Below are 20,175 nucleotides of genomic sequence, written 5' to 3'. Positions count from 1 at the left end.
ACTCAGAAGGCTGTGTTCTCTATCCTTGCAGTAAGCCCAAGCAGACATTTTCCTCATTTCACACAGGAAGAATCTGCCTCATTATTATGTCAGTCTCATCAGAAGGTCAAAACACGTCCAAGAAAGTTCTCAAGCATCTTTCTGGGATTGTATGGCCCATGTTAATCTTGAAACTAATTTCACACAAAAGCTCTGTTACTAAGTACAAAGAGAGACCTTGACTCTGTGCTCCTGCCTAGGGCTGGCACAGGTACCTTACCTATTTCTCCAGGAACATGCTTGCCACTGAAACGAAAGCATGCTGTGACATTGAGGCAGTTCACCGGCTGCAAACCATCATGGCACTGAGGAGCTGTGATATTGATAGATATGGGCAGGAAAATGGTGACATCCATGGTAATGACAGGCCTGGATCTGGAGATCAACAGAGAAGTAGAACTGAGTGACCATTCAGAGGACAATTCTCCACAAAAGGAAAAAACAGCAAATTGGGTAAACTGCCCCATTTCAAGCAAACAGGAAAAATAAGAGAGTACATTTGCATTGTAAGATAAACTAGCATTTTGTCTAGCTGGCAAGGGCTACTAGCATTTAAACAAAAGTGGTAATGCCAGCTTGATGTTTAGTGCTCAGATACAGACTGCAGGCAGGCAGCTGAGGAAACTGATAACATGTAGTAACAATAATCATCTCCAGCAAATGTGCATAACCTTTCCTGATGACTGAAGAGGATAACAAAATTACCAAAATAGCAAACAAGAACAAGTTCATGCAAATGAGACTCGTTGCTAACCCTCTTGGATGAACAGGGACAGGCAGGGAGAGACTGTGGGTTTCCACAGAATTGTCTATAGGGAAATTTGTGACCTGGAAGTCAAGGAGAGAGCACAGAGGTCCTCCACAGGAGATGGATTCATACATAATTTTTCTGACAGCATAAGAGGGACAACAAACACCACATCCACGTTTTCTGGAGGAAAGGTTTGGCTGATTCCCTCCTGGCAAGTGATAAGGATTGAATACTCTTACCACACTGCTGAACTGTGTTTCAGGAATTATCCAGTGCACTGTGAACAAAAGCTTTCTACTCTTGCAACTCCAGCACCAGGTTATTGCCACCAGTACTCCAGGCTGAGGGAGACCTCAGCCAGAATCACAGAGCAAGCTGACTGCCTTAAGGCACAGGTGTCTTGCTAAGGAAACTTCTCTGTCTGACCATCCAGGAGGTACTCAGGCAGTCACACTCCCACCACCAGAGACTTTAACTGCTGGGACCAAAGCTCATTACAGTGCATGGCTCCAGTGAGCTGACAGGTGCCCGCTTTGACTCCCTACACACACCACACCCACACAGTCAGACCAGCTTTCCCATAGTTTCATAAAGCCTTTTATTTGCAGTGCAGTAACACAGAAACAGCTGGAGGTGGTGCCTCCAAGGAGGAATCCCAAATAAAGGATCCTGTGGGCTTTTATAGCCTCACACTCCAAGCACATTAAAGCCTCTGCTCTCCTTCCTGTCAAGTCCTCAGCTCCTGCTATGTCTCAGTGTCCCCAAGTGTCCCCTTGCTTTGGGCTCCCACCACCCAGAGCTCAACCTGCAGTTCACACACCAAGCCACCTGCACTGAATGTATTCCTCAACAGCTTCCTTCCTCACACAACACAGAAGTCTCAGCAGCTTGACTGGGAAAAGCAACCCAGAAACTCAGGCCCTCCTGAGCCACCTCCAGTGCAGGACTTCAGCCCAAAAATTATGGGTGTTATTCTTCCTGTTTTCAATTCTGTATGTGTTCAAGATGAACATGTTCTTCCAAAATCAACTACAGTAATAAAAAAAATGTGCAGCAACCAGTAGATTCAGTTCTAAGGTAGTTCCAGCAGCCATGCAAGGTCAGATCTTGTAAACCACTTCAGGACTCTCACCCCACAAGACACTTAAATTTAGAGGTAGGGGAGAGGGAGAAGAGAGCAGGGATTGTGGTTACCTAATTTACATGAACTGAAACAAGATTCACGTCAATCTGCAATACAGCTGCTCAGACTGTTTTACCACAGCCTGAAGTAACAGTGCAAGTTCACATTTTGAGATGGAGGATAAAAAGAAATTGTAGCCTTAGAAATATATACGGCAGGGGGAAGGGAGGAAAAAAAGTCAGCATCCAATGATCATTTCACACCTTCAAAAAAACCTGCTCTTTCTGAATGGTTAGAGAGACATAAAAGAGTAAATGCTATAACTGATCTAGAAAAACATTCCTCTTTCAAAAAAAGTATTTCTCTGTGATTTTTCCTTAATGCTATGTCACTTGGTTATTTACTGAGGAAAAACAACCCAATGCATCTGTCAAAGAGCCATACACACACTTGATCAACAGAAAGTGTCTGCCCCAAGTCAAGAAAGGCTTCCACCAAAGGTGTTAAATATCACTTGGCAAAACATTTGCTGGTTTTGGTTAAAGAACTTCACAAAAGCAGGAAGGGTGAGGGGATGCACAGGAGAGAAAAAGTTTCTCTCTTTATCCTAACTGCAAGAGGGACACACTGTAAATTGGCAGTAACAGCAATTAATCAAGCTGTTCACAAAGTTAGTCGGTAATGCACTAATCTCCCCAGAAATGCACAAGCATAACTGAACACATGAACAGAGGTCATCATGCTGTTGTGATGTGTGTGGTTTTAATCACAATAAGCCTTTCAGTTTGTCTTCCCCTCTCTGCAAGTAACATCAATGTAGGTGAAAAATGCAGTTTTCTTTGTAGCAGCTTCAGAGATGTGAGACTGTGAATTCCCATCTGGGGCATGGCACACCTTTTCAAGGAAGCAGTTTATTAGCAGTCTCTGCATATATGATGAAGAAACAGAAAACTCTTCAAAAGCCTTGACCATTTGCCATGCTGATCATCAAGAGTATTTCTTCCCTCCCTCTCCTTTTTCTTTTACTTCAGTGCAACCGATTCAAATGCAAACAGAGCCAAGTTTCTCCTGACTTGAACAGGAAGAAGGTTGGCACATCTGTTCTGCAGCTCCAGCATTTGTTTACCTGGGTCACACCATCCCTATATCTTCCATTAAGACACAGGTGTTCCTAAAGATATCTAAGTATTGAAAGGATTTTTTAATTTAATATTAACAAGTTTAACAAAGGAGCTACTGACAAAAATCCAGTTTTCCATTCTGTTATCCAGGTCACTTGCACTCTTAACATTCCACCTGCATAATTTGGTGAACCAAGCTGTCCTACCTCTATAAGACAGAACAAGCAATTACACTTAACTCACAAACTCAAAACAGCAGCCCAGCTCCTGTGTGCACTGAAAACATATTCGTATTTCATTTCCCTAAACACTCTTATTTCACTCTGCATCCCATTATAAAATTATATATATGCAAAAGTGTGTATCTATGTATCTATCTGTATATCTATCTATCTATTTATCTGTATCTGCAAGACTACATCTTGGCATCCTACACAGTTCATTTTTTTGCTCAACTGCATTCCCTTTAATCATCCTTGATTTACTTTAGGTAAACATCAGAATAATAAAAAAGCCTTGTCACAAGTCAGGAGCATGTGACCTTTCTAAAGAGGCACTGAGATGCAACACATCTCCTTTTGGCTCTAACCCTTTTTCTTCATAGACCGGGTATTATCCTGGTATTAACCCCCTCCACTATTCTATTTAATTAAGACTACATTCTTTGACACCATTCATGTCTAAGGTTTTGCTTAAAAAATAACCCAGCTAGCTTCCTCTGGCCACAATAAACTAGGGAGGAAACTGGACTGAGACCACATAAGATATAAACAGAAAACAGAAGAAGACAACAATGAATGAAAAAGATATCTCACCTCAGAAGTACCACATTGTCTGACAGGAAGGCTCCAACAGTCATATCTGAAAAGTTTGTAACATTGAGCAGTTACAAAGGAGGCATAAAATTCAGTTATCTCAAATCTGTTGCTAAATCACAGAGCATGAATCTAAAAAAAGCATTTTCTGACTTAGCCAGTTTGTCCCATAAAATATCATTATGTCATAAGTCTTGTAACTAAAGGATTAGTTCTGTGATGTTCCCTTCTGCTTTGTTGTTTGATTTTTATTACTACAGTTATATTATTTACTACTTTTTCGGTTATTTTAAGATTGCCTTCCTGACAGAGCAGCTTCCCAATAACTTAAAACCTTGGCCGGATACTGAATCATTGTAACTGTCCAAATACTTTAATTAGGCAATTAGTGAAAATTTTTATCAGGAGTTTTGAGTGGCAGAAGGGAAATGGAAAAAGCAGCTCAGTTTCACTGACCACCTGCAATGGCAGGAACTGGGAGCCTGAAAACAACCAACTCTGCTGTTTTCTCAGCCTGCTGATGTATTTTCCTGATGCTCTCACTGCCAGAGTAATTGACACACCTGGGTATCCATTGCTATCCATATCAACTCCCCCTGATATGGACTGGCCAAACATACGCAGCTTTGGGTTTATTGTTTGTCCAGACAGCTTCTGCATAGAAAACACACAAGTGAAATTAGTAATTAACACAAAAAAATCCTCCAAAAAAACCCATTACCAAAACAAAAAATCCCAAAACATTTAAGCATGATTTCCATGGCCACTGGGTCTCTCTCTGTGGGCTGGAAGTGCTCCACATCTGCTGTCTTGCACTGCAGCCCCACAGCCCTGACAGGAAGGCTGTCAGCTGCCCTTCTGCCCCCGGCTAGTGGGACACCAGTGTTGACTTGAACTAAAAACCCACACCTGCATTACAATACCCATGCAGACCTCAGCAAAATAAGGAACACACCAAACAGATTTCTGCATGAGGAAAAAATACAACTGCACCTAAGAGATTTTTTCTTTTATTACCCAATTTCTGTGAATAAAAGTTTTAAGAAGCATCTTAACAATATTAATGATTAAACAGAAAATCACGCATAACCATTTTTTTTCACCAAGTCTGCCAGCACACTCAAAGTCAAAATGATTCATTCTCATCCCATTTAGAAATTTTGGTTTCCATCATCTATTACAGAGTATTTTCTGCCAGTTTGGATGTTGTATTTCATTTTTGCCTCTCCCACACAAAGATTAATCGACTTCTAACATAGTTTCTTTCTTCTTTTAATTACTAACACAAAACTTTCTCTAAATGATTTACATTGTAAATGCAAATGTCTGAAGCAAATTAACATATCAAAATCTTTTTCTAAGAAGACAATCAGCCAGCTTTCAATCATTCTGCTGGGCCACCAATGCAAGACCTGAACTCAAATCAACTTCTGACTGCAGAAGTTACAGACTGAGGAAACCATGAAGTAATTTTAAGTCTGTTGGAGGTGCCTCACTGTTTGTGACATGTGACCAACTTTTCCTGGCCCTCCCATAAAAGAATGCAGTATTGGACAAAAGATCAGGCAGGAAATTAATGGAAAAAAAGACTAGTTGAAGCTAAAAAAGATATCCTGACAGTTAGTTTACAGGAAAACAGTGCTCCTCTGAGTACAGATCACTTCTTCTATTTGTGGGCAGGTAAGCTTAGGACAAGTGGAAGTAACTTCATCCCCACGTTACATTCACATTCCATTTTTGGGGATCCCAGTTAGGGTGCCAAATCCCACCTGCAAACACCCAAAAGACATCTGTGGGTTCTTTCAGCCTACAAGACAGAAGAATAACGCTGCTTTTAAGTACCATAAATGAAAATAGCAGAACACAAAGCCAAGTCAGCTGCTTCTGCTAATAGCTTCCACTGAAGCTGCTGAAGAGACGTCAAAGAATGACACTTAGCAGCATTTGAAATGATGAAAACAGGAGGAAGGAGGAGGAGGAACTAACAAATTGCAAAGGGTGTGTGTCCTGCTGGACACACACCCCCCTCCCCACCTCTCACAGCTTAATTCAAAGAGGAACCCCACAGCAGTAAAATGGATCAGGAATACAGTAATAAGATACAAAATGTCTTCCACCTCCAGGTTAAAATCCAGGGGCAGATAGGTGAAAAGATTAAATTGTTACACAGTTTTGGTTGCACACAGGACTTGAACCAGCAATGTGTCTAGTGCCCTGCAGCAGACACTGGGAAATGGCAGAGAGATAATGCCTGTAAGTGGTGCCCTCTTGGCTGCTCAGGACAAGGGACACTGATAGGAACAGTTTATCAAGAGTCAATGACCACATACACTGTCACACTCTTGAGCTGGGTGTTTTCCCACTGACCAAACAGAGAGACACGCTCTATCTGCTGGCCTTGCTCCAATGGGGAGGGAGAGATCTAAAACAGGATGCCTCCCTTCCCACCCTGCTGATCTGTCCTTAAAAAATGTGAAATTTTCCCAAGAATGAAAAAAAAAAAAAGTGCAACTAAAAATCAAACCAAATCAAAAAACTAAACCATACTAAATAAAACAAAACAAAAAAAAAAAAAACCCACCAAAAAATCTGATCCTTTTCACCAAGAACTGGAAAGCTCTGGAGATTTCAGAGAAGAACCTCCCAACCAGTGGCTCTTGGCAAAAATCAGGCAGAATCCTCCACATGCCATACATTATGAATACTTCTAAAATGCACTGAAGAGTCACTTAACTTCCTTTTTTCTCAAAAGCAGTGCATGCCATATACATGTTAAAGGAAGGACTAAACTTTTACAGTCTGTTGAAAGAGTTGCCAATATAACCACTGAACTCTTTAATCCTGTGTAAACTGATTTACTATGAAGGATCCCACCCAGCAACAAAAGAAAACAACCAGAACATCAAACACAGAGAGAGGGAAGAGTCAGGCTTTCAGAACAATGAAATGTGCTAGACAGAGACTATGAGACGTGTTGGGCAGCATGAGCATAAATTTATCTTCACTACTGCCTGGCTACAGCATCTAAATTGCACTATGTTGTCTCTGCACAAGACACCATAGCATATCCCTAACAAGGTTTTACTTCATCATAAGTGGGTAAGGGGGATGGCACCTAAGAATGGCCTTCTGAAGTATTGTCAGAATGCAAGAAGGCCAATAAAGCAGGTAAAGAGACACAAAAGAACAGTTAGTAACTCTTCATTCTCACAAAGTCTGCTTCTACAGGAAGAAAGTGCAACCTCCCAGTTTCCCACAGGCCTCTCCATAATTTGCATGCTCAAACCCTTTCCAGGGTTTTCATTTTTCATCTGCATTAGTATTATCCCTATAAACTAACACTCAACTTTTGAGACTCTGCTTGCTTCAAGAAGATATAGTTGACATCTGAAACAAAAGACAGTAAAAAACGCCTCCTGACTAACATAATTTTACCTTTCAGCATGGATACAGACAAACTTTGGGAGAAGCTGTCTTCAAACCACGACTGAGAAAAGGATATAGGGCTATGACAAGGTTACCTATTAAGGGACCCTGAAGTATTGTTTATTTCTGCAGGTCCTGGGAAAGTGACTTTCAGATTGGGATCATAAACAATAGCATCACATACCATAGAGTACTGAGGTACAATACCATTGGCATCCCCGTGGTAAATGTACACTGCTCCTATGTAGTTATCCTCCTTAGGCGCTCCAATGGCAACATCTGTAAAACAGTGCAGATTTCACAATCCATTCCATTAATCCAACTTTTCCCTAATTTTAGGATACAGCTATCCAAAGGAAAACAGCTCCCCATGAAAAGGTGATCATCAGCTTATATGAACTTCGGTAGAAGAACTTATTTGATTTAATTAAGAGCTCATGTTAAGATAAAGTTTAAAAATACACAAATGCATATGAATTTGTACACATATGTACGTTTCACATAATCAGGTGCTGTGTTCAATTAGACATATGTTCTTCTACAAAAAATGTATTTATCAACCAGCAACCATACTCAAAAAAGTGAATTTAGAATCCTTTCATAAACAAATCTTCAACCCACGAGAAAATCAGCTTTGTGAACCAAGACAAGACTAGCAAAATATTTACTGTAGCAGCGTACATTAAGGTTGGTTGAAAATCCAAGGCTACACAAAGAGGCTGGGAATATTAAATGGATAGGCAAGAATTAAAAACAACTGCTGAGAGTGACTTTTCAAATTACAATTGATCCAACTTAACTGCAAACTCCTACAGAGAGCATGATCCCACCTCCCATTCTCCTCTCCTACGTGGATCTAGTGACTATGCTATCCGCTAAAATAAAGCTTTTCACAATTGCTTCATACCCATGGACGGATCCAACTCCCTCTTCAGTCTGAACATCACCATGACTGACTATAAATATTAGCAAATACACACAAGCACATGTCCAGATGCAGAGGAAAAACATGTTCATTATTTGTGAGGGCAACCTGTAACGAGGCTGGGTTAGGCTTAATGGGATACGGTGTCCTGAGTGGCCTGGAAGAAATAAATCCAAGCACACACTAAATTGGCCTTTGTTTAGAAGTCCTTAATCGGCACTTCCAGAAACTAGGGCAGAAAAGGAACACCGACGTTTTGTTCTCACCTACTGCTCTCAGAGCATGGGGTCTCACACTGAGCATCCTGAGAATGCCGCAGGGGGAGAACAAAGCAAAAGAGAGAAATTAATAGACTAGGTGTTATCAGGAGTGAGAAGTTACTTCTGAATTATACTTCTTGATAAGAAATGAGATTATGTCAACAAAACCAGAAAGACTTGGAAACATCGGGAAATGGCCAAGAAGAAAGAAGTCAGACAAAGGTTTCTGTTTTGTTCAGGTTGAGGGTATCTACAGCCTTTTATAAGCCATATGGGAAATAAGAAAATACAACAGCAAGGAAAGCAAAGCAATGTTACTGTGACCTGTACAGACACAAACTAAACCAACAGCAAGGGCAGTCAGCTACAAAACGCTTTAGCACACAAATCCTACACAAGCAGGTTTATCTTTGGGTTGAACCCAGGTGCTGGTCAGGTCTGGATAAGCAATGCATGCCATGCAAGACTGACAGTGTCACCAGTGTTGCTCACCCTTATGGAGAAACGGCCCTGGAGGAAATGGCACTGACCTGGGAAGCCGTCGTCATCGATATCGCCCAGGGCAGCCATGCTCTCCCCAAAGTGTGCGTTATAGGCGCTGTCCCCGCCCAGGGTGAGCTGCTCTTCCAGCACTCCCTAGCAGGGAAGAGATAAAAAAAAGTCAGGGAAATGGTGAAAGCCCTGGATGAGGCAAGCCTTCCCCATGGAAGCTGCCCATGTGATGTGGGAATGACCTGGGGCAAAGATGCAGCCTGTCTCTTGCTCTCTTTGCAGTGACATTACCTGGGCTCTAGAAATCAAATTTATTTGTGTTTTAAACCTTCTGGATTTTAGTTTTAAAGGGGACAGGGAAGACAAAGGAGTGCATGACTTAACCAAAATACTAAATTAACTAAACAGTAACCCAGAGGTGTAACTAAATGCAGTCACAGGGACTGGTGAATCATGAAAGTTTACAGATGCCTAAAGCGCAACAGCCCAGAGTTTGCTCTTCTCACAGATTACATCCAAAGACCAAAATCCCCAGTCCGAGTTTATTCAGCTAAACTCTAGCAAGCTAAGGAGCATTTTTTCCTAAGCAAAGAACATTTAATAATTGGATTTGAAAACATTTTAAGTACAGAACAGAAGGATTAAAGCAAAGTCCTCCAAAAGCCTTCTTAAATTAAGAATAATGAAATACATTTAATGAAATAAAGAGACTGAGAAAAGTTGAAAATTAGATAGCTTTGTACTACTATGCCATGAGAAGCCTTATATGGTGCTGGTATTTCCTGTCCACCCACCTTCTGGTCAGATATGTAAGATTTATTTTCTTAATATCTTCTCTCCAGGGGAAATGAACATTTCCACAAGAAAAAAAATTAGTTACACAGTCTGTACCCACCTCAGGGTTGTTTTGGTTTTGCTTCCTTTGTGAATGAGAATAAGCTACTCTCTGGAACATGTACTAAAATCTTTTACTCATCTGACTTTGAGAAAATCCCCCATAATGAAATTGAAACACAACAGATAGAAGACAGGCAGGCCTGTATGTGTGACTCAATTCTTTGCAGTTGTCACAGGAAAGGGCAAAATATAAGCATTTTAAATGTAGCATCATTATGCGTGCTTGTTTTATAATACAGTTTTCTCTGATCCTCTGCAACAACCTTTTAAGCAATGGTGCTAGCAGAATGAAACTGATGCCATTATGATTTTTGCCTTTTTTTTAAGATACCTTTTATGTAATCTAAGTGCACTTAGCATGCACTATTGTAATTCCTTACATCTGATAACTCAGCATAGTCCTGATACTCTGTTAGGCCAGAAGACCAAACATCCTAGAGACCTCCCAGCTGGAGGCCAGAAAATGCTACACTATGTTGAGAAACCAAGGTCCTTGATAAAACGCATCCTGTAAATTAAGATTAGGCCCATCCAGGGGGGAATTCTTCAAGATGGGGAGATATCATGCTATTCATTCAAGTCTCTCATTGGGGCATCTTTGTTAGATATGGTAGATATGGTAATTTGTAAGGTCTATAAAATGGTACATGATCTATCATGTGTGTGCATTCTGGCACATTCCACCCTGGCAAAGTGAGGCACCATAAGGATCCTTATTAAATACCAAGGTAAAAACCCTTAATCCCTTAACTGTGTCTGGCTCTTAATTTTTGGGACCAAGGAAAAGGCATCAAAACAAAGTTTAAAATGCCCACTGCTAAAATAAAGCCCACAATCCTTTAAGCCATTGCTTGTGCAAGTAATTCTAACACTCCTGGTGCAGGAGTATAAGAAACTCATACTAGCTTCTTGACTATTTTATAGAAGATAAACATTAACTCGTGTGTACTCTCACTGTGAGCAGGAAATGTTGACTATTTGTTTGGCATTCTGGACCCTATCAGTAGAACCCAACAGCAACACTGCAACATAAAAGGTGGAACCTGCTGAGGATAAAGCTGAAAAAGTAGAACTCAATTAAAGGAGCAGTAATAAAAAAAAATTACAGTAAAAACACTTCTCAAGTCTCCTAAATGCTAGGACTTCTGGTGAATTTGAAGTCTAGCATAAATAAACTCAAAGTTCACTAAATATAAACCTATTTCATTTTAGTCCACAACAACTCTTCCTTTAAGACAGTGGCTTTAGGACCTGGATATTAAATATTTCATAGTATGTAAACAACCACTGTTTTCCTGTAAATAAAACTTAAGAATAGCCTTGGTTAGCCAATGCAACGAAGTTCAGACTTTTCCAAGACTGTTTTTAGGTCATGTGAAATCCAACAAAAACAGCTGATAAGAACCTCCCCTAAAACCTCTATATAGGGCATAATGTGAAAGTAACATGAATTCAACCTCTGCTTTCTCTCCTCTTCCTCAATCCTCAGATATTTGTGTTCCAATTTGTGTTTCAGGTTTTAGTGACCACTCAAAACACAAAGGAAACTCAGTCAAAGCTGCTGACTCTTACTTAGTTTTGGCATCAAATCCACATAAAGCCACAAATGCCACCAAGTTTCAACATAAAACCAGAGACTTTCTCAGATCTCCTTGAAAGATTTACAGGTCTGTGATGAATTTGGGCTGGCGTCTGGCAAACTACGATATCAGATGAGTCTTCCTGCGACTTCATGGTTTGCTACAAACATCCAGAGCCCCATTTATTTGAAACACCAAGTTCCACCATGCAGTGCTGGAAGGACATAAGCACTACCTTGCCAGGGACCCCTCATCCCTTACCAAATCACCTCCTGTACATACTCACATTTCCTCTGTTGATGTAGACTGTGACTTGACCCTCATCTCTGATCTCAGAAAACAAAGGTGCTCCAACCAGCAGGTCTGACAAACCATCAGAATTCAGGTCAACTGCACATAAGGAGGAGCCAAAGTAAGAGCCCATCTGTAACCAAGTTGAGTCACAACAAAGCATTCAGTATCTGCCCACACACAGCAGGAAATCAAATAGGCGTGGTTTTTGTTTGACTTGGTTATTCTTTTAATTTCACATGATGCCTTGCTGCTTTATCACTCCCAAGAGAAAGCTTTAGGAATAATTCTGTTAGAAATGAAAACACTTTCCTATAACAGTGCATCATGCCTGGATGCTTTACCAACAGAACAGAAGTTACACATTGGGACATACTTAAGTGAGACAATTAAAGAGCTTTCTTAGACTAGCTTTTGCTTGTCAAATGCTTAAAACTAGGAAGGGGTAAAATGAGTTTCCCAAACCAGACTGGACAGTGATTATTCATGCCCAGTGCCAAAGTCCCTTGAAGCTGGGCACCACAAATGATCTGGGGATACCTTAAAGAAATAATGAAAGAAAAAAAGAAGAACAGGCAAGAGGTCGTGAAAACAGGTATCTAAGATTACCTCTTGATTACAGACTATCCTTCCCTATTCTATTTGTGTTTATTTGTATAAATCACTGTCAAAAGGCATACTGGTTGTGGGTCACAATCATTGCCTTTCCTCTCATGTACAGGCAGGTACATTGAAACAGAAAAAAAGACTTTTCAGTTGATAAAATAATAAAAAAATAAAAAGCTTTGTAGTAATAAAAAATAAAAATAAAATAATTTTAATAATAAAAAAATAAAAGCTTTTCAGTTGATACAGAACAAGTGTAAATCACTTTCAATTTCCACTTATTGCTTGATGAACTTAATTGCCTAAAATAAAGAAATACATTCATTTCACTTCATGATTTTTTAATATGGGTGAACATTGACAACTATCTCCCAGCCAGAACCCACATTACAAATTTCAAAACACATTTAAACATAAGAAGGAAACCAAAAGCAAGAATGATGTTTCACCTTTATTTCATTCACTTCTGCTAAAGTAACATAACACATACTCTTTGAAACCAACTACAAACTATAGCCTCAAAATTAAAAGCTTCTTCAGCAGGAAACTGGGGAAGATGCCACTTCGTATTTGAAACTGAGTGCTGTTTTCTACAAAGTAGGAAAATCTGACCTTAAAGGAATAATTATCTATGTTCTTGAATGCTTTTGCATTCCTCATAGCAGATGCTTGACCTCCATGCCTTTAAGTTAACATTCATGAACCTGAACTATTGGACATGCCAGAAGATGGGCAGCAGCAACTCTATTCTATGCAGTCTGTAAGATTTAAAAGTTACTAAATATATAATGCAATGGTGATTGAAGAATAGCCTTTCAGTTTGTTAATGCAGATTTTTGTGCTTCTGTGGGTTTAAGGTCAGACCTCAAATATTATTTCAATCCAGTTATTTTGTAGCTTAAGTTCCCTTGTGGATTTTTTATTTATTTTTTTAATCCAAAAAGGTTTTAAAAGAAATTTCTCATGGGTAGATTTCTCATGGGTAAGGAACAAAAGTTATGAAATCATTTTATTATGTATTCAGGCAGTTTTCAGGAAAAAGCTATTATTTACTTTACTGTAACATGGTATGTCTGCAGCGTGGGTGAGTTCACAGTGTTCACAGTTCAGATAAGAAACTGAAGTTTGCAAACTTAACATTTGTAACAAGGTATTGATTTTTCTTTTTTTGTCTGCATTTGATTTCCTAGTTCAGCCTCCATTAATAAAAAAAGAAGGAAGAAACTGGCCTGCTGTTCATATCTGCCTACCAAGAATGTCAGAGCAATGAACTTTCACACCACTGGGGAGGATGCAGCATTTTATGAGAGCTCATTGCTGCGAGCTCTCCAAGCAGCGCTCATTGCTGAGCAGGTCTGGTTTTGCTTCTACCACAAAACAAAAGAAAAGACAACAACCAAACAAAAAAGGTGATTTAGCACAGCCTTCTTTTTAAAATAAAATTCTCATTTGGATTTTAGAGAATTTATAGAAGAATGCAAAAGAGCCCTAGAAGTGCCTGAATGACGTAAATACTTGATTAGTTAAGTTATGTATAACAGTAAAGCAATTAAATTGAAAAGGAAAAAGTTTTGACTAAGACCTGGAAACTTTCTGATGGCTCTGTTTATTAGGTTCATGAGTAGTCAGAAGCACATCCTTAGAAACATTTAAAACTCAACAGGGAAAGAAATTAACAGGAAGCAATCAAACACAGGAGATGCCCTGGATGAACTGGGAGGTCCTTTCCTTTCAAGATGTCTGTAATTCTGCTAGTGCAGAGAAAATAAAACTCTGGAGAGGCCCTAATATACAAGTCATACGACACGCCTAAACGTGCTTGTGGCTTATTTCATTAAATTCAGTAAATTAACATCCCCTATTACAGACCCGTTTTTAAATACTGCAACTGTGTCTTGCTGGGAAAAAAAACCAACCAAGTTATAGTAACACTCCAACCTGAGGGTACAAGTAAACACTTTAGCTCTTCCTGAGGGCAGCAGGTCTTCCCAGAACCAAAAGCCTCCAGAAACCTTTTTTTTTTTTTATTTCTTGTCCTTCCAGAAGAACACAGGAGATCCCAGATAAGAGGTACCATTTAATCACTAAGTTATTCCTAAATAAAGCATTTTTTGTTGTTACCTATAGCTAGACATACTGTCCATTTTGTTTCTCCTGCAATACAGCTCCAGTAAGCCCCCAAATGAAGAACACAAGAGTTCCCCATTCAAACACAACAGTGGAGAAGCTAGATCCCACTAACATTCACTAAATTTCCCACATCTCAGAGGTACTGCTACAGTCACATAAAACTAAAGAGAACCACTATTACAATTTCCAGCAAGACCTTCAATTTCAGTTACATGAACATTGAGCAGACATTGCAGTCATGACCGCTACTGAGGAAATGGCATACAGCTGATCTGTAAAATAGGTTTAGCTCTTCTGGGAGGGTTCCCTGGACAACTTATGAAGGAGTGGAATGAAAATGATGCTCCGGGATGACTCTGCCATTACTTCTGACTCCCTCTACCCCCCTCCTAGCAGAAAACACACATATATAAATGCTCACCTTTTTTCCTGAAGCCTGAAAAATCTTTATTAGAGAGCCTGATTGTCTGTCTGTTCTGAAAATATAAACCTGAAAGGTGAAAAAAGAAAATAAGTTTACCAATACTAACTATGAAGCACTTGTGCTTTCCAAATAATATCTAAATCATGATCATGACTATTGCCAGCATCCAACTTCATGACCACTTTACTGGTCAGTCTTCTTTTAAAAGATGACACAGAGTTCTCCACTGTCCTGAAAAATCACAGGCTTGTCATAAGAAACACTGGAATATTATCTTGTTGCCTACTTTTTTTGATTCACTCATGTATATGCACATGTGTGCACTTAAAAGCACCTAGCCAGGCAATTTTACAACTCCCAATTAAGTGGCATCTGGAGACTGTCTGGAAATAAGTAGGGCAAAAGACTAAGGACGCATAACCCTGCTCCCCTTCCCTTATCTAGTGTTCCCTTATCAAGAAAATGTGCCTGCACATACTGCATTGCAAACTTCATGATGCTTTAGCAACAGTGAGAGTAGAAATCCCAATCAGACCACAAACAAAAATTTCCACTGTTTCTGTCTGAAGCAATTTTTAAATCAGAAAACTATTCAAATACAGCCTATTCATTGCTCATTTCCACAGGAGAAACTGTTAATCTGAAATCTTCAGGGATAAAAGTATTGATGATTCAAGTTCAAGAACACGTCTTGTACCAAAATTTCAGATGGGAAGTACATGGCTTGTAGAAAGGGATTCCCTTCAACAGAAAGACTGTTTCAGTCAGTCTTTGACACTCCTGTGGCATTTGACAGACTCCCTCCTAGCAGGTGCTCACAGAGTTTGTAGGACAGAGGATCTCTTACTTCCAAGGCCATGTGAAAAGAGCCAAGCACTGGAATGTGGTGAGTTATTAACAGGTGGTGAGGCAGAGTTCAAAGCTGTTTTCAGTCAAGAACACAACACAGGTTTACTGTGGACAATTGCTCTATACTGGGCAAACAGGGCTCCCTGGTTTATGCAGTGGCATGTTTAGCACCAACAGAATGTTGCCAGGTGTCTCAACTCCAAACCCAATCTTAAATAATGACAATCTTTGTGACTTTGGAGAAATTACCTAGTCTCATTAAGAATCTTGGCTTTAACTTAAGTGAAAAGGTGTGACAATGCTAATCACTTTCTATCAGAGAAGTGGAAAAGATCAGCTTATTGGAGTATTTGGAAAGCACAACAGGACTGCTCATGGTAATGTTCTGTATTCAGCACGTCTTACCAACACTTTGCCATGTGTTCCTAAACCAGGACAGTTCCTGCTACCCGCATCCCATGCCAAAGGAGAATGATGTAAGCTTTAGAGACTAGAGCAGTAATCTTTAAACTACAGAGCCAGCTTCTTTCTTGTGGCTCTCTTGCTAGCAGATGTGTTTCCACACCCTCCTCCTTGTAGAGAAATTAAATTTGTTCCACAGAAAAAGCAGCTTGGAAGGAAGTGCACTGTAGCAGCCATAACACAACACCTGGGATAAGGAATCTCTGTCTTTCTCATGCCAATGTCTTCTCAATAGCAACTGTGGTGCTGCTATTTCCTGTACACCCTAGTCAGGCCAGATCAGGTGTAAGTACCAAGTTCATCTCCTACTTTTATCCCATTTCCTCCCCTTGCACTGCTCCCCCAGGACATGGTCACTATCAAAAATAACCTGCCTGAACAGGATAGTGTTCCTGGTAGTGAAGACTTCTCACAGCATGATTCAGCTACAACTCATGTCACTAAAGAGCATGAGAGTCAAAGGTAGGAAGATGGAAGGGGGCTGCAGGATATCTCTGCTCAAGCAAGTGGTGACAGGAATGCCCCAAAAGGATTGCATTTTGAAGAAAGAGATAAAAAAGCTGATCCTTTACATTCCTTGTCTCCTTCTCCCCACTCCCACTTGCTCCACCTTTCATTTAGAAGAGTATAAGAGGTCACAGTGCTCACCCTCAACCAGCTTCTCCAACAGCACGTGGATACTCAGCACAGGAGAACCTGGCTTGCCTAACTCACTAGCCATTTCCATCTAGCCATTCACTTGTTTACATCTTTGAGACATTGAACCCATATATGCCCATAGGAAGATCTTTTTTGTTTCCTTCCTTCTTCAGAGTCTATCACCAAGATTTCTAAGTATAGCTGGCAAAAACCCAGACTCTAATGCACTAAACATCAAAGTATTATGAAGCTTAGAAATGGCATCAAATCACCTAATCTCATTCTACTAGAGATGTTATCTTGAAGTAAATACTGAAATAGTCAAATGTGTGAATAAAAGAAGCAGAAGACAAATTCTCTTTTACAAGTATTTACATTTCTAAGAAAGTTTTAAGTAATACCTGAACCTAAACAAAAGCAGTGTGAAAGAGATCTTGTCGGTGTCTCATTAAAATGAGTATTGTAAGGACTAGGTGGAAAAGAGAGGGAAGAAGGGCAAAGGATGCGATGCATCAGGAAGGACAGGTTGAGAAAATCTGACAGCTTCACCAAACTACCTCATCTCTCTCCTGCTCAGTGCTCAAAACTACCCTGCAGACAAAAAATTCTTGTCTTCTCATGCATGTTAGAACTGAATCAGTACTACATTTCATGCAGTGTTGCACCCAACCCACATTACAGTTTGATAAAGAGCCACACCTTTCCGATGCCTCCGTCCTGGGGAGCTCCTCCCACAATGTCAGTCGTAGTTGGCTGAGAGAAATGACCTGCTGTCACCGCATATCCTGAGTAGTAAATGAAATAAATAAATAACTGTGACAGGAAAACAGATCAACCAGACAGATGAGGCTTATAAGGCTTCCCTGCTCCAGGGATGTACTGAAGAGGTTCAACAACCTTTCTGCTCAGGACGGACCAATGTTCTGTTCAAAAGTTCATGGGGAAGGGAAATGAGAGTGCACCCTCCAGTACCCTTCCAAAAGCTGAGACAAGAAAGCCATGTGTGTGGACATGACCAAGGGACACAAGGAGCTCATATTGGGAGCAGTTTGCCAACTGCAAGTCAAGAGAGGGAAGCAGTAAAACAGGGAAAGGCATACACAAAAAGAGAAAAGCAATCATATGACCACAGTGAAAGTATCATGTCAAAGAGCAACAGTCCCACTTGGATCAGACAGGAGCGTCCTCCTTTGGCTAAAATCACTGCCCAGGATGCCATGGAAAATCATGTTCCTTTTTCGTTGGGGAAACAGAAAAGGACATTAGGCAAAGAGAAGTCAACAGCTTAAAAATATTTTTTCAAGGCAAGAAGAAAAATGGGACAATATATCAAAGAAAAAAAGTGTATTTGAAATAAAAGGATCAAAGATTCAGCTTTATTTCATATATTAATATAATATATATTAAATAAAAATGAGTAGAGTAGCTTTCCTCTAAAGCTATTTTCTATTTGCCTTGCTCTTTTGCTACAAATTATGAGGCTCTCATCAACATAGTAAACTCTATAGTTCAAGCCTATCAGTGGCAAAACCTATTTATGTCTGCAAACAGGTAAACATTAACTCTTCATTTAGCTATCACCAAGCAGTATCTACAAAATTATGGTTTCTTAAATATTAAAGGTTAAGAGGACAATGAGAGGTCAGTGCAAGACTGTAGTCAAACACTATCAACCTGCTGAAATGCCTTCTAGGTCTCAACAGTCTTAGGCACTTCAGATTAAGCGGAAGCCTTTAAATTAAGCATTTCAGGGACATTAGCTGGTTTTAGAGCAAATAAAACCAATTGAGTTAAAGATGTACCTATATCCAAACCTTTCACAACTTCCTTCAGTTGCCAATAACACATTTAGATTGTGTTATTTTTGTTGAAATAAATGCATCTGCAATACAAATTCTGTAATTAGTTGTTGCACTCATTTTAAAGGCACACGTAAGCAGACATGCAGTTCAACTAGTAACAAATAATTTGACTGTTACAGGGCAAAGGCAAGAATCTTAAGAAGCCCACCACAATCCAATGTGATGTTAAAATGCCTTTTCTATATTAGTCCAAAAATTCACAACAAAGTGTGGGGGGAGGGTGCTAGAACAAGGAGAGAAAAACTGAGTATTTTGAATGTTTCTTTGCTTCCAGATAAGTATCATTTTAATTCAAATATTCTTCTTTTCACACTTTTTTTATAAAAATAATCTACATCACCACAGAAACAAACACTACCAACTTTATAGCATCAAAGCCTTGAAAACCATTGCTGGACAATTTCTATTCACAGCAAGCAGGAGAAAGCTGCTTACCAAGGTATGTGTACCTCCTGGCTATCACAGCATCATCATTCAGCTTGTAGTATGTGTTGTCAGTGAGATTCAGCACTTTGACAGTTCCTGTCCAATAATAAGATCCTGGTGCCCCCATAATAACCAGCTCCTACAACAGGAAAAATGGAGGTGTGTGAGGAAAAGGGTAGGAGGAAAAAATAACAATCAAAACTTTACACATTAATGGAGAAAGGACAGGATATTTACTTAAAACGCCAATAATAAGTTTATCTGTAAAAACCTCCATTCTGTGTGCATTTGGACAGTATCCTTCCTTCTTCCCAAATCTGGAGGTGACTGCATACACCTTAGTGACAGACTGCCTTTTTACTGTCCACTTCTGCTTGGCGCTTCTGCTGCAACAGATGACTTTCCTCAACCTTACTAACTATCAAGCTTATCCCTTACTAATCATTAAGTTTATCCCTGCTCCCTGATAATTGTCTGAAAAATCTCTCTACTTCTGCCTTTCCCAAACATCCTTCAGAAGACCCAGAGCCAGAAGTACTTCAGCCCACCCAGAGCCCATCACCACTCAGCTACAGATCATGCCCTGATACTGGCTGACATGCTATACTAACCAAACATGATGGAAACAGCACAAAGGATTTTGATTTTACAACTGTGAAGCTAAACAGCTGCCATGCACTCAACAAGCAGGATGTGTGTTATGTCCCAGGTGGAACATTTTGCCCAGCTCTGTTATCAGACACTCTGGTCTTTGAGAGACAACCTGAATATAAGAGTCATCATAGCATCATAAAATGGCTTGGGAGCATTACAGACAACCAGACTGATTTAACATTTTGAAAGACCATAGAAATCAGGCACAGTTTCATCCAGCATTCAAAGGTAGATGGTCATGGATAGTATTTTTGAGTCAAAATCCACAGTACATTTACATTCAAGAGAAATGCACAAAATGTTGTCCAAAAACATGCAGCATCCTTGCAGAAAAACCTTGCTCCTGGATGTGGTTTTAAATGCCTCCAGCAAGGGACCAAAGTAAGCCTGCGGAGCATTAACC

At 39.9% G+C, this 20,175-nt stretch overlaps 1 protein-coding gene across 2 annotated transcripts in view; it reads right to left on the bottom strand.

The window, feature by feature from the left end:
- Nucleotides 1-20,175, bottom strand: part of ITGA9 (integrin subunit alpha 9) — a 212,119-nt gene that overhangs the window by 169,149 nt on the left and 22,795 nt on the right. For both annotated transcript variants that reach the window (XM_054274023.1, XM_054274024.1), the window contains exons 6-14: nucleotides 19,128-19,257; nucleotides 17,530-17,615; nucleotides 14,878-14,946; nucleotides 11,716-11,853; nucleotides 8,991-9,096; nucleotides 7,460-7,554; nucleotides 4,413-4,503; nucleotides 3,850-3,895; nucleotides 260-414 (exon numbers count right to left, since the gene is read on the bottom strand). In XM_054274023.1, coding sequence (XP_054129998.1) covers nucleotides 260-414; nucleotides 3,850-3,895; nucleotides 4,413-4,503; nucleotides 7,460-7,554; nucleotides 8,991-9,096; nucleotides 11,716-11,853; nucleotides 14,878-14,946; nucleotides 17,530-17,615; nucleotides 19,128-19,257 — 916 coding nt within the window. The remainder of the gene's footprint in view (nucleotides 1-259; nucleotides 415-3,849; nucleotides 3,896-4,412; nucleotides 4,504-7,459; nucleotides 7,555-8,990; nucleotides 9,097-11,715; nucleotides 11,854-14,877; nucleotides 14,947-17,529; nucleotides 17,616-19,127; nucleotides 19,258-20,175) is intronic.

The sequence above is a fragment of the Melozone crissalis genome, unplaced genomic scaffold (genome assembly GCF_028551555.1).
Source record: "Melozone crissalis strain CALT ecotype California unplaced genomic scaffold, PUWL_Pcris_2 ptg000016l_1, whole genome shotgun sequence".
NCBI classification, from domain to species: domain Eukaryota; kingdom Metazoa; phylum Chordata; class Aves; order Passeriformes; family Passerellidae; genus Melozone; species Melozone crissalis.
Note: the sequence above shows the minus strand (reverse complement) of the source record. Positions and strands in the feature narration are given on the sequence as shown.